The sequence below is a fragment of the Schistocerca piceifrons genome, chromosome X, assembly GCF_021461385.2.
Source record: "Schistocerca piceifrons isolate TAMUIC-IGC-003096 chromosome X, iqSchPice1.1, whole genome shotgun sequence".
Taxonomy (NCBI): domain Eukaryota; kingdom Metazoa; phylum Arthropoda; class Insecta; order Orthoptera; family Acrididae; genus Schistocerca; species Schistocerca piceifrons.
In genome coordinates this window covers 117,383,386-117,397,493 of record NC_060149.1, presented here as the reverse complement: position 1 = coordinate 117,397,493, position 14,108 = coordinate 117,383,386, and the positions used below count along the sequence as shown (strand labels likewise).

General features: G+C 39.9%; 1 protein-coding gene across 2 annotated transcripts in view; it reads left to right on the top strand.

The window, feature by feature from the left end:
* LOC124721338 (TAR DNA-binding protein 43-like) overlaps positions 1 to 14,108 on the top strand; it is a 71,682-nt gene that overhangs the window by 34,201 nt on the left and 23,373 nt on the right. For both annotated transcript variants that reach the window (XM_047246257.1, XM_047246256.1), the window contains exon 3: positions 11,902 to 12,042. In XM_047246257.1, coding sequence (XP_047102213.1) covers positions 11,902 to 12,042 — 141 coding nt within the window. The remainder of the gene's footprint in view (positions 1 to 11,901; positions 12,043 to 14,108) is intronic.

Sequence of the window (14,108 nt, the reverse complement as noted above, 5' to 3'; positions counted from 1 at the left end):
ATGAGCTCCTCACAGCTGTTTAAAATACAGCACTGTGTTTGCCCAGTGTATGGCCACATTTGCAGGCCATATTGTATTTTCCTGACACATTCCTTTTTAGTGGGTCTTTCAAAGAGCTAAGCCACTCTTTTCATCTTTGGCACGGTCAGAAAATGGTTTATATGTTGGATTTTTCAATTAGTTTCGCAGTTTTGTCTGAAAGCGGTCCGTGATATGAAAGGAAAGCGAGTTTGCTTGCCTTCTTCTTCTTCTTCTTCTTCTTCTTCTTCTTCTTCTTCTTCTTTCTGGTTTTCAGTATCTTCTCTCTTCTTGAATGCCCTGCTAATTTGTGTCTCACTGTACCCATTTTCATGGAATACTTCTCTCAGGTGTTATAGCTTATCTTGGAGGCTGTCTTTGTTGCAGGTGACTTGTGCGCTATGTACAAGGGTTGTCAGCTTTGTCTGCTATTGTGCTGGATGATGGTAGCTCATGGCATGCAGGTACAGGTCTCTGTGTGCCTTCTTCCTATATACTGAATGGCCTAGTGTACCATCCACCTACTTGCGTATTAGTATTTCCATGAAAGGGAAACAACTATTCTCCTCTATTTCCATAGTGAAAGCAATGTCTTGATAGATGCTGTTAAGGTGGTTCAGAAACTTGTCCAGTGCCTGTCTCCCATGCTTCCATATCACAAAAGTCCATGTGTTCACAAAACTCGTAGTTGCATTTGAAGTAGGTGGTCATCAGGGCATGTTCAAAGAATTTAACTATTTGTGGATCGACATGTTGAGAAAGCAGCATCAAGAAGTCTTGGAGATGTACTTTCACGAATAGCGATGTAACATCTAAACTTATGAGCAGGTCATGTCTTTATAATTGCATGTCCTTAAGTAGTTTCACAAAATTGCCCGAGTTCGTGACATGATGACTACAGTGTCACCACATATTTGGCCGGTCTGTGATTGTGAGAACTGATGAATTGACAGTGTTGAGTATTGGCTACAGAGGCATCCCTTTCTTGAGGATTTTTGGCAGTCTGTACAGGTGTGGTAGTTGTTGGCACCCTGGGACAGAACTGTTTCTTCACTGCCTCTGGTAGATCTAGAATTCTTCAGCAGAGGCTCAGATTCCTGGTCATCCTCGAGATTGGGTCCTTCTTGAGCTTCCTGTAGGCTGGGTCCTGTAGAGTAAGCCAATTTTATGATGGTAGTCATCGGTGCATATCAGCACCGTAGCATCCACTTTGCCTACTGGAAGGACCATAGTGTCAGCATCCTCTGTCAGTGATGGGATAGCCTCCTGTCCTGCCACAGTCATGTTCGCTTCTGGAAGTCAGGAGTTGTTGATGACCCTGCAGGTTTCATGTGGATCTCCTCTACTTCTTCCGTTGACACACCTTGGACTGCTTCCTCTACTCCACTAACACAAGGGTGATTTGATAAGCCTGGTAAATAAGGGGACATTTATGTTGCATCTTTTGCAGGATTATTTCAAGGATTGAATAAAGAATTTCAAGAATGTACAGTGTACAGTTCTTTGTTGACAGCTGTTTGAATTTTTGTGTGTGTCAACTGTGATTGAAAATGGAGAAAACTGAGTTTTGTGCTATTATTAAACATTTTCATTTGAAGGGTTGGACTGCTACACAAGTCAAAACAGAATTGCATGAAGATCCCATGGACTTTGCACTGTCATTGAAGACTGTTTACTTTTGGAATGTGATCAGACAAGCACCAAAGATGAAACATACTTTGGCTGTCCAATTGAGGTCATCACAAAGGAAATCATTGACAAAATCCATGATATGGTAATGCAAGACCGACAAATAAAAACTCGTGAAATTGCTGAGATTGTAGGCATCTCAGCTGTGTGAGTACATAATATCCTGCACGGAGAGTTGGCTTTGAAGAAACTGTGTGCAGAGTTGGTGCCGCGATTGCTCACAGTTGACCAAAAGAGCATTCAGCACAGCATTTCAACACTGTCTGCCGATGTTTAATCACAAAACTTTTTGTGCCAATTTGTGACTGTTGATGAAACCTGGAGCCATCATTTCACACCAAGAGTCTAAATGGCAGTTAAAACAGTGGACAAAGGCTGGTGGAAGTGCACCAAAGAAGGCAAAGACCATTTTGTCAGCTAGTAAGGTGATGACCACCGTTTTTTGAGATTCCTAAGGAATATCCTCATAGATAATTTGGAAAAAAGTGGAACCATAACTGGATCCTATTATACTTCATTGTTGGAGCATTTGAAACTTGAATTGGCTGAAAAAAGACGAAGATTGGCATGCAAAAAAAGTGCTCTTTGAGTAGGATAAGCCATCCTCCAACACGACAGTGACAAGAACAATGAAAGTGCATGAATTGGGTTTTGAATTGGTTCCTCATCCAAACTGTTCTCCAGACTTAGTCCCAAGTTACTTTTTCCTGTTCCTGAACTTTAAACTTTGGCTTGCTGGGAAGAAATTTTCGTCAAATGAGGAAGTGATAGTTGCCGTCAACGAGTATTTTGCAGACTTTGCCAGAACCTATTTTTCCGATGGAAAGAAAAAGCTGGAGTATCTCTGGATCAAGTGTATATCCCTCCCAGGAGACTGTAGAGAAGTAAGATTAGTTGTTTATGAAACAAACATTTTTTTCTTGCTTTTTAGCAATCTTATAAAACCACCCTCGTAATGTCCCCCGCCTACAGGAAGCTCAAAGTGGATCCAATCTCGATGATGCCCAGGAAAACCGTGGCTCCACTGAAGAAGCCAGATCAGCCAGAGCATCCAGAAACGCTACGCCTTTACTGATTGATGGAAGCCCACAAGGAAAGGCCACCTCTACAGCCATTCTCTCTCTCTCTCTCTCTCTCTCTCTCTCTCTCTCTCTATTCCTTTAGTCGGTTCCGACTCTTCGTGACCCCATGAACCAAATCACGCCACTTTTTCCTGTCTTGCACTTTCCCCTGTAGACCTTCCAGGTTGGAACACATTGCTTCTGTGATGCCATCAATCCATCTCATCCTCTGACGTCCTCTTCTTCTAGTTCCTTCAATCTTCCCCAGCATTAATGTTTTTCTCCAGTGAGGCATGCCTTCGCATTGTGTGTCCAAAGTAGGTCAGCTTTTGTTTTAACATTAGACTTTCCAGGGAGAAATCTGGTTTAATTTGCTCCAATATTGATCTGTTGGTTCTCTTTGCAGTCCATGGAACTCTAAGAAGTTCCCTCCAACGCACAATTCGAAGGAGTCAATTCTTCGCCGTTCAGCCTTTCTAATGGTCCAGGTCTCACATCCATACATCACAACTGGAAAGACCATAGCCCTCACACAGCCATTACTTGACACCATAAATTCACACAATTACAGACTGGTCAAATATCTGGTGGCACCTCTAAAACTGCTTGTGGGGCACTAGTCATCAAGTAAAGAACTCAGCTGATTTTGTGAAAATATGTACCCCCCATGAACCATGGACCTTGCCGTCGGTGGGGAGGCTTGCGTGCCTCAACGATACAGGTAGCCGTACCATAGGTGCAACCACAACGGAGGGGTATCTGTTGAGAGGCCAGACAAACGTGTGGTTCCTGAAGAGGGGCAGCAGCCTTTTCAGTAGTTGCAAGGGCAACAGTCTGGATGATTGACTGATCTGGCCTTGGAACATTAACAAAAACGGCCTTGCTGTTGTGGTACTGCGAACGGCTGAAAGCAAGGGGAAACTACAGCCGTAATTTTTCCCGAGGGTATGCAGCTTTACTGTATGGTTAAATGATGATGGCGTCCTCTTGGGTAAAATATTCCAGAGGTAAAATAGTCCCCCATTCGGATCTCTGGGCGGGGACTACTCAAGAGGACGTCATTATCAGGAGAAAGAAAACTGGCATTCTACGGATTGGAGCGTGGAATGTCAGATCCCTTAATCGGGCAGGTAGGTTAGAAAATTTAAAAAGGGAAATAGATAGGTTAAAGTTAGATATAGTGGGAATTAGTGAAGTTCGGTGGCAGGAGGAACAAGACTTCTGGTCAGGTGAATACAGGGCTATAAATACAAAATCAAATAGGGGTAATGCAGGAGTAGGTTTAATAATGAATTAAAAAAAAATAAAAAAATAGGAGTGCGGGTAAGCTACTACAAACAGCATAGTGAACGTATTATAGTGGCCAAGGTAGACACGAAGCCCATGCCTACTACAGTAGTACAAGTTTATATGCCAACTAGCTCTGCGGATGATGAAGAAATTGAACAAATGTATGATGAGATAAAAGAAATTATTCAGACAGTGAAGGGAGACGGAAATTTAATAGTCATGGGTGACTGGAATTCGACAGTAGGAAAAGGGAGAGAAGGAAACATAGTAGGTGAATATGGATTGGGGCTAAGAAATGAAAGAGGAAGCCGCCTGGTAGAATTTTGCACAGAGCATAACTTAATCATAGCTAACACTTAGTTTAAGAATCATGAAAGAAGACTGTATACATGGAAGAACCCTGGAGATACTAAAATGTATCAGATAGATTATATAATGGTAAGACAGAGATATAGGAACCAGGTTTGCAGATGTGGACTCTGACCACATCTATTGGTTATGAACTGTAGATTAAAACTGAAGAAATTGCAAAAAGGTGGGAATTTAAGGAGATGGGACCTGGATAAACTGACTAAACCAGAGGTTGTACAGAGTTTCAGGGACAGCATAAGGGAACAATTAACAGGAATGGGGGCAAGAAATACAGTAGACGACGAATGGGTAGCTGTGAGGGATGAAGTAGTGAAGGCAGCAGAGGATCAAGTAGGTAAAAAGACGAGGGCTATTAGAAATCCTTGGGTAACAGAAGAAATATTGAATTTAATTGATGAAAGGAGAAAATATAAAAATGCAGTAAATGAAGCAGGTCACAAGGAATACAAACGTCTAAAAATGAGATCGATAGGAAGTGCAAAATGGCTAAGCAGGCATGGCTAGAGGACAAATGTTAGGATGTAGAGGCTTATCTCACTAGGGGTAAGATAGATACAGCCTACAGGAAAATTAAAGAGACCTTTGGAGAAAAGAGAACCACTTGTATGAATATCAAGAGCTCAGATGGAAACCCAGTTCTAAGCAAAGAGGGGAAAGCAGAAAGGTGGAAGGAGTATATAGAGGGTCTATACAAGGGCGATGTACTTGAGGACAATATTATGGAAATGGAAGAGGATGTAGATGAAGATGAAATGGGAGATACGATACTGCGTGAAGAGTTTGACAGAGCACTGAAAGGCCTGAGTCAAAACAAGGCCCTGGGAGTAGACAACATTCCATTAGAACTACTGACAACCTTGGGAAAGCCAGTCCTGACAAAACTCTACCATCTGGTGAGCAAGACATATGAGACAGGCAAAATACCCTCAGAATTCAAGAAGAATATAATAATCCCAAAGAAAGCAGGTGTTGACAGATGTGAAAATTACCGAACTCTCAGTTTAATAAGTCACGGCTGCAAAATACTAACGCGAATTCTTTACAGACGAATGGAAAAACTGGTAGAAACCGACCTCGGGGAAGATCAGTTTGGATTCCGTAGAAATGTTGGAACACATGAGGCAATACTGACCTTACGACTTATCTTAGAACAAAGATTAAGGAAAGGCAAACCTATGTTTCTAGCATTTGTAGACTTAGAGAAAGCTTTTGACAATGTTGACTGGAATACTCTCTTTCAAATTCTGAAGGTGGCAGGGGTAAAATACAGGGAGCGAAAGGCTATTTACAATTTGTACAGAAACCAGATTAAAATCCAGGGAGAAGAAATAAAAACTTTGAGGTTCGCCGATGACATTGTAATTCTGTCAGAGACAGCAAAGGACTTGGAAGAGCAGGTGAACGGAATGGACAGTCTCTTGAAAGGAGGATATAAGATGAACATCAACAAAAGCAAAACGAGGATAATAGAATGTAGTCGAATTAAGTCGGGTGATGCTGAAGGAATTAGATTGGGAAATGAGACACTTAAAGTAGTAAAGGAGTTTTGCTATTTGGGGAGCAAAATAACTGATGATGGTCGAAGTAGAGAGGATATAAAATGTAGACTGGCAATGGCAAGGGAAGCGTTTCTGAAGAAGAGAAATTTGTTAACATTGAGTATAGATTTAAGTGTCAGGAAGTCGTTTCTGAAAGTATTTGTATGGAGTGTAGCCATGTATGGAAGTGAAACATGGACAATAAATAGTTTGGACAAGAAGAGAATAGAAGCTTTCGAAATGTGGTGCTATAGAAGAATGTTGAAGATTAGGTGGGTAGATCACGTAACTAATGAGGAGGTATTGATGAGGATTGGGGAGAAGAGAAGTTTGTGGCACAACTTGACTAGAAGAAGGGTTCGGTTGGTAGGACATGTCCTGAGGCATCAAGGGATCACCAATTTAGTATTGGAGGGCAGCGTGGAGGGTAAAAATCGTAGAGGGAGACCAAGAGATGAATACACTAAGCAGATTCAGAAGGATGTAGATTGCAGTAGGTGCTGGGAGATGAAGAAGCTTGCACAGGATAGATCAGCATGGAGAGCTGCATCAAACGAGTCTCAGGACTGAAGACCACAACAACAACAACAACAACATGTACAGACATGTGATTACAAAGACATGACTTGTTCGTTAGTTTTGACTTTACATTGCTATTCATGAAACTACCTCTGCAAGACTCCTTTGGCATTCTTGTCTCAACATTTCAAGCCACAAATAGGTGAACTCTTTGAACATGCGTTGATGACAACCTACTTAAAGTTCAACAGAGAGTCTTATGAACAGATGGATGGAGAGGCCATGGGATCACCACTGGCTCCAGTGATCCCAACCCAATACGTGGAACACTTTGAGGAGGTGGCTCTTCAAACTGCTTGCCAGAAATCCAAGCACTTCTTCTGCTGTGTTGATGATACTTTTGTGGTATGGGAGCATGACAGACAGGCTGTGGATGAGTTTCTGGACTGCCTCAAGAGTACCCATGAAAACATCACTTTCACTGTGGAAATAGAGGAGAATGGTTGTTTCGCATTCTTGGACATACCAATAAGGAAGATGGTTAATGATACACTAGTCCAATCAGTATATAGGAAGAAGGCACACACAGACCTGTACCTGCATGCAATGAGCTACCACCATCCAGCACAACAGCAGACAGTGCTCACCACCGCGGTACGTAGGGCACAAGATGCCTGCATTAAAGGAAGTCTTCGAGACGAGCCACACCACCTGAGAGAAGTATTCCGCAAAAATGGGCACTGTGAAGCACAGATTAGTAGGGCATTCAAGAAGAGACAAGATGCTGGAAATTGGGAAGAAGAATAAGAAGATGAAGACAACAATGACAAGAGACTTGTTTTCCTTCCATTCCTTGGATTACTCTGAACCAAAATTGTGTGGCTGCTCAAAAAATCCAACATATAAACTGTCGTCCAACCAAGACAAAAAAGTGGCTTGGTTCTGCAAATGACCCACAAAAAAAGGAATGTACAGCATTGCCTACAAATGAGATCAACAGTTCATTGAGCAAATGCAATGCTGTATTTCAAAACAGCTGTGAGGAGCATATCAGGCATGTGCGACTGAGAAAGACGGAAAAATCAGTGATAGCAAAGGATAGCTTCATAGAAGACCACACCTTTGACTTTCAGGACATCAAAGTGCTTTGCCGAGCAACTGTATATTAGGACAGTATCTTAAAGGAATCCATTGAAATACAGGGACACGATGATCTTTTCAACAGAGACAAAGGATACAAACTAAGTGCAGCATGGAATCCAACGTTAGCAGCAATATGACAAGAGTGTGACCATCATCCCGTCTGACTCAACTTGCAAGACAAAGCTAGAACGCCCACACATAGATGTGAATGGAACACCCGTTACCCTCATCACTGTAGCGTCACCTGTCGGCTGGACAGTACAGGACCACCCATGGCCAGTTGGAGGGTTTCTCCAGTAGTACAAATATTACAGCAACCGCTTATCTTGACTCTTTGCCAGAAGATGATGAGCATGGCACTCGACATGAGTATGGCACCCAGCTGGAAAACAAAGAACTTTTCACCAGCAGTATTTGCCAGGAGAGCCTACATTCACATAAACATTCTCTTTGCCAGCATCACTGTGTATCATTCCATGTCAATCAGCAATTAATATTTGTCCCCAAAACCCTTTGTTTGCTACATAATCTATAGGTTACCATTTATGTTTAGAGTCACAATTGTTTTCCCAGTTTATACTGAAATTCATGCTATTTATTTCCTTTATATTCAGAGTTAATTAATTATATAATGCTCATAGAGCATATTCCTTAGGATTTCATTTGCCTTCTTAACTAGATGTTTTGGAGTTTTATCGGCGATCATAATATTGGTGATTCTTTCATTGTTCATCTTCATTAGAATTTTTGGCTGCTGTTTGACAGATACTTATATTAATGAAATGTCATTTGTTCACTTTTCTCTTGAGTTGCCAACTTGTTTTCCAAGTTTTCCCAGTGTGTTCTTTATTTGCTTCTCACACTGGAAAATCCATAATAATAAAGTAACTGATTGAAGTAACTTGATTTCTGATGTATGTGATGAAGTATATCTCTGTGTATGTTATGAACATCTAAAATATGTGTGTATTGCTTCAGTGTCACAGTACAAAATTGTGTAATGCTCTCTTTTGTGCAGAATTTTACGTAGCAGAAGCAGTGATTACTACTCTTAACTTTCTTCCATCTGCACACTTTCATGGCATGTTTATCATATATGATGCTTAACAGTAGCCCTCAGTTCCCTGTGATGGGAAAAGATATTGGAACTCTCGACAGGCTACTTCACTGGTTCTGGCAGCTATGTCAATTATTTTCCTGTTGTTCAAGTTTTCTCAGGCACTTATAGTGTAGTAGATATACACACCATCCCATCAGAAAAGTTTTGGCTATGACAAAAAGTGTGATAAAACTTCCAAATAATAGGATTTCTAGCACTGTCGGGTGTGAAGTTTGATGTGGTATAGTCCATGATCTACATATACATAAATACTCCGCAAGCTTTTACGGTGCGAGACGGAGGCTACCCTTTACCACTACTAGTCATTTCCTTTCCTGTTCCACTCGCAGATAGAGCAAGGAAAGAGCAGCTGTCTACATGCTTCCATATGAACCCTAATTTATCATCTCTTATCTTCATGGTCCTTATGTGAAATGTACATTGATGGCAGTAGGATTGTTATGCAGTGAGCTTCAATTGCAGGTTTTCTAAATTTTCTCAGTAGCTTTTCTCAAAAAGAACGTCACTTTCCCTCCAGGGATATCCATTTGTGTTTGTGAAGCATCTTCATAATACAGGCATGTTGATTGAACTTACTGGTACAAATCTAGCACCCCGTCTCTGAATTGCTTCAGTATCTTCCTTTAATCTAACCGGAAGAGTGGATCCCAAACACTTGAGTTGTACTCAATAATGTGTTGCACTACTGTTCTATATGCAGTCTCCTTTACAGGGGAACCACACGTTGCTAAAACTCTCCCAATAAACTGATATGGACCATTCATCGTCCCCACTGCAATCCTCACATGCTCGTTGCATTTCATATCACTCTGCAACATTACACCTAGATAGTTAACAACCTGTCTGTGTCAAGTAGCACACTGTTAATGTTGTATTCGAATGTTATGGGATTGTTTTTCCTACTCATCTGCATTAACTTATGGTTTTCTACATTTAGAGCTAGCTGCCATTCACTGCACCAACTAGAAATTTTGCCTAAGTCATCTTATCTCCTCCTACAGTCACTCAGTGGTGACAACTTCATGTAAACCACAGCGTCATCAACAAACAGCTGCAGTTTGCCTCTCACCCTGCCCATAAGATCATTTACGTATATTGAGAATAATCGCGATCCTATCACACTTCCATGGCACACTCCTGACCTTACCATTGTCTCTGATTAACACTCACTCTGAGGACAACGTACTGGATCCTATTACTTGAGAAGTCTTCAAACCACTAATATATGTAGCAACCTATTCCGTATGCTCGTGCCTTTGTTAACAGCCTGCAGTGGGGCACCATGTCAAACGTTTTATGGAAATCTATGCATATTGAAATCTACCTGTTGCCCTTCAACTATAGTTCACAGGGTATCATTTGAGAGAAAGGCAATATTTCTAAAACCGTGCTGATTTGTGTACAGAAGCTTTTCTGTTTCTGGAAAATTTATTATATTCAAACTGAGAATATGTTTAAGAATTCTGCAGCAAACCAATGTTAAGGATATTGATCTGTAATTTTGTGGATCAGTAATTTTACCCTTCTTATAGACAGGAATCACCTGCACTTTTTTCCATTCGTTTGGGACTTTGTGCTGGGCGAGAGATTTGTGATAGTGCAAACAAAGTAAGGGGTGTATGTTGCAGAGTACTTGTAAAACCTATTTGGGGTTCCATCTGGATCTGGCAACTTATTTGTTTTCAACTCTTTCACTTGCTTCTTTATGCCAGGGATGTCTATCACAATGTCTTCCATATGGGAGTCTGCACGATGTTCAAACAATGGTATGTTCGTACAATCCTCCTGCATGAATTAGTTCTTAAATGTGAAATTTAAAACATCAGCTTTCCTTTTGCTATCTTCTATTGCCACACCAGACTGGTCAACGAGTGACTGGATACAAGCCTTCAAACAGCTTAGTGATTTTACATAGGACCAGAATTTTCTTGAGGTCTCGGCAAGATCTTTGGCTAAGGTACGATAGTGGTAGTTGTATGCTTCATGCCATGATCTTTTTACAGACACAAGAATCTCTGCTAACTTTTGCGTTGTCATTTGTGTGTTCCCTTTTGAACCTAGACTTCAATAGCCTTTACTTCCTGATAGGACAATAGGAGAAGAATTGGCACAGCTTCCAGAACCAAAGAGTTCCAGTATCTTGTTCCGTGACAAGGACATGAGGGGTATTGTTAAGGATCATGTATGATAAGCGTGTAACAGTTAAAGATATTTCATGGATTTGCTGTATGCTACAGTCCACAAAGCATTTGTAGAGTTCTGAATGGTGTATTATAATGAGGCTTTTGCTTTCTGATGAAATAAATGTGGTTGTATTACTACCACTTTGGTTATAAATTTACTTTAGGACATTGTCCCTTTATTTATTGACCAGATGTGATCAAAAATATTATAACTGTGGCATTTAGCATGTTGCTTTGCACTGTAGTATTTAGAATCATTTACCCAGCAACTATTTATGCAGTGACCATTGGGAAATCTGAAAAATTCTCACTCTACTGATACACTCATTTCATGTAATGTAAATTTTTTTCCTTTCTTTTTTTTTTTTTTTTTTTAAAAAAAAGAGATTAATTCTGTTCGGAAGAGCCTCCATTTTTTTTCTGCGCAGGGCTATGGTATTTGTCATATCTTGTCACACTATTCTCATGCATATTGACCATGTTTTATGTGTTAGTAGATATTTGTTGGTGCAAAATGCCAGCAACCAGATATCCTTCATAGTTATGATAGTTTTAGTCATCCTTGGATGATTCAATGGAAGATAACTGAATTTGGATCAGGTAACTGCTGCAAAATGTAGGGCAGAAGTGAACATTTTGGCTAAAGTGGGACATACAAGACTTTTACAGTACAAAATCCATGGTTCTGGCTACAACAGAAATTATGATTTGTATTTGAGTCATATTTATATCAAGAACTTATTGCACTACATGAAACAATGCATATGTCAATGTATTTGAGATCTGCTGATAGTGTATCAGCTCTTGAAATGACTAACATGTATATTCTGTTTTTCCTTGCTGAATGCTGCTAGTTGTGAGGACTGTAGTTTATCATCATATTTTAAGATAATGTATTTAACTGCACTACATGAGAGTGTTTGGCTTTAAAAACTGCTTTCTGTTAATCAAATTGTTTACTTTTATAGGTGAAGAAAGATCCCAAATCTGGCCAGTCAAAAGGTTTTGGATTTATCCGTTTTGGAAACTACGATTCACAGATGCGTGTTTTAGCACAGAGGCATATGATTGATGGGAGGTGGTGTGATGTGAAGATCCCAAATTCAAAGGTATGCTATTACAGTCTTTTGATCCATCACTAAACTTGCATGCTGTCACAGCTTAAACATTGGCCCACAGAGAATAATTTAGTCAGGAATGCATACTAAATGTATTTAGTTGTTTCCATGTTCCATAGATCATATTCATGATAAACAATATTGCATACACAGTTCAAAAAGTACATCTGTGTGGTTACATGTTGGTCAATTGTAAGTTGTAATTTACTACTTACATTCAATCAGGAACTTGTTTATGGTGTGAAATGACTTGTTAAGCAGAAACATCTACATTCACAAACACTTCTTCTGTTTATCAGAAATTATATTTCCATCAGCATATTCTCAAAGTCTGTTTCGGCTGTGTATTTTGAATGAAACAAGTTAACAGCAATCATTGATATCAGTGGAGGCACCTTTCTTACAGGGAAGCCTTAAAATGGCATATTTTAATATGAGTACAGAAAATATCTTGAATTAATGAATTTTACACATGTAATTAAGAACATTACATATTTTAGGGTCACTACTTTTACATGTGTTATTGTGGATATCAACTCCATACAAACTTCTGTTTTTGAGGACTTTGTTGTTGTTGTTGTTGTTGTTGTGGTCTTCAGTCCAGAGACTAGTTTGATGCAGCCCTCCTTGCTACTCTATCCTGTGCAATGTTCATCATCTCCCAGTACCTACTGCAACCTACGTCCTTCAGAATCTGTTTAGTGTATTCATCTCTTGGTTTACAATTTTTTACCCTCCATGCTGCCCTCCAATACTAAATTGGTGATCCCTTGATGCCTCAGAATATGCCCTACCAACTGATCCCTTCTTCTAGTAAACTTGTGCCACAAATTTCTCTTCTCTCCAGTTCTATTCAATACCTCCTCATTACTTATGTGATCTACCCATCTAACCTTCAGCATTCTTCTGTAGCACCACATTTCGAAAGCTTCTATTCTCTTCTTGTCTAAACTATTTATCATCCACGTTTCACTTCCATAAATGGCTACACTCTATACAAATACTTTCAGAAACGACTTCCTGGCGCTTAACAAATTTCTCTTCTTCAGAAACGTTTTCCTTGCCATTGCCAGTCTACATTTTATATCTTCTCTACTTCGACTATCATCAGTTATTTTGTTCCCCAAATAGCAGAACTTCTTTATTACTTTAAGTGTCCCATTTCCTAATCTAATTCCTGCAGCATCACCTGATTTAATTCAACTACATTCCATTATCCTCTTTTTGCTTTTGTTGATGTTCATCTTATAACCTCCTTTCAAGACACTGTCCATTCCGTTCAACTGCTCTTCCAGGTCCTTTGCTGTCTCTAACAGAATTACAATGTCATCGGCGAACCTCAAAGTTTTTATTTTTTCTCCGTGGATTTTAATTCCTACTCCAAATTTTTCTTTTGTTTCCTTTACTGCTTGCTCAGTATACAGATTGAATAACATCAGGGAGAGGCTACAACCCTGTCTCACTCCCTTACCAACCACTGCTTCCCTTTCATGCCCCTCGACTCTTACAACTGCCATCTGGTTTCTGTACAAATTGTAAATAGCCTTTCGCTCCTGGTATTTTACCCCTGCCACCTTCAGAATTTGAAAGAGTATTCCAGTCAACATTGTCAAAAGCTTTCTCTAAGTCTACAAGCGCTAGAAACGTAGGTTTGCCTTTCCTTCATCTATTTTCTAAGATAAGTCGTAGGGTCAGTATTGCCTCACGTGTTCCAACATTTCTACGGAATCCAAACTGATCTTCCCCGAGGTTGGCTTCTACCAGTTTTTCCATTCGTCTGTAAAGAATTCATGTTAGTATTTTGCAGCAGTTGCTTATTAAACTGAGGACTTTAATGATTTTCTTTATTTTAGTGGGTGATGTGTGAAAAATTTTCATTTCACTTAATTTTCTCTGTCTTGATTATTCAGTGTACTGTTTTGCTTTCTCTTCTGAACTTTTTGAACCAGTTTTCTGTCGTCTTGCTTTTAAAAAGTAATTATTAAGGATGTGCAGTGCACATAAACTGCCTTTCATGTTCCCATTGACTGTAACAGAAATAGTGTTGTCTTTTTTAT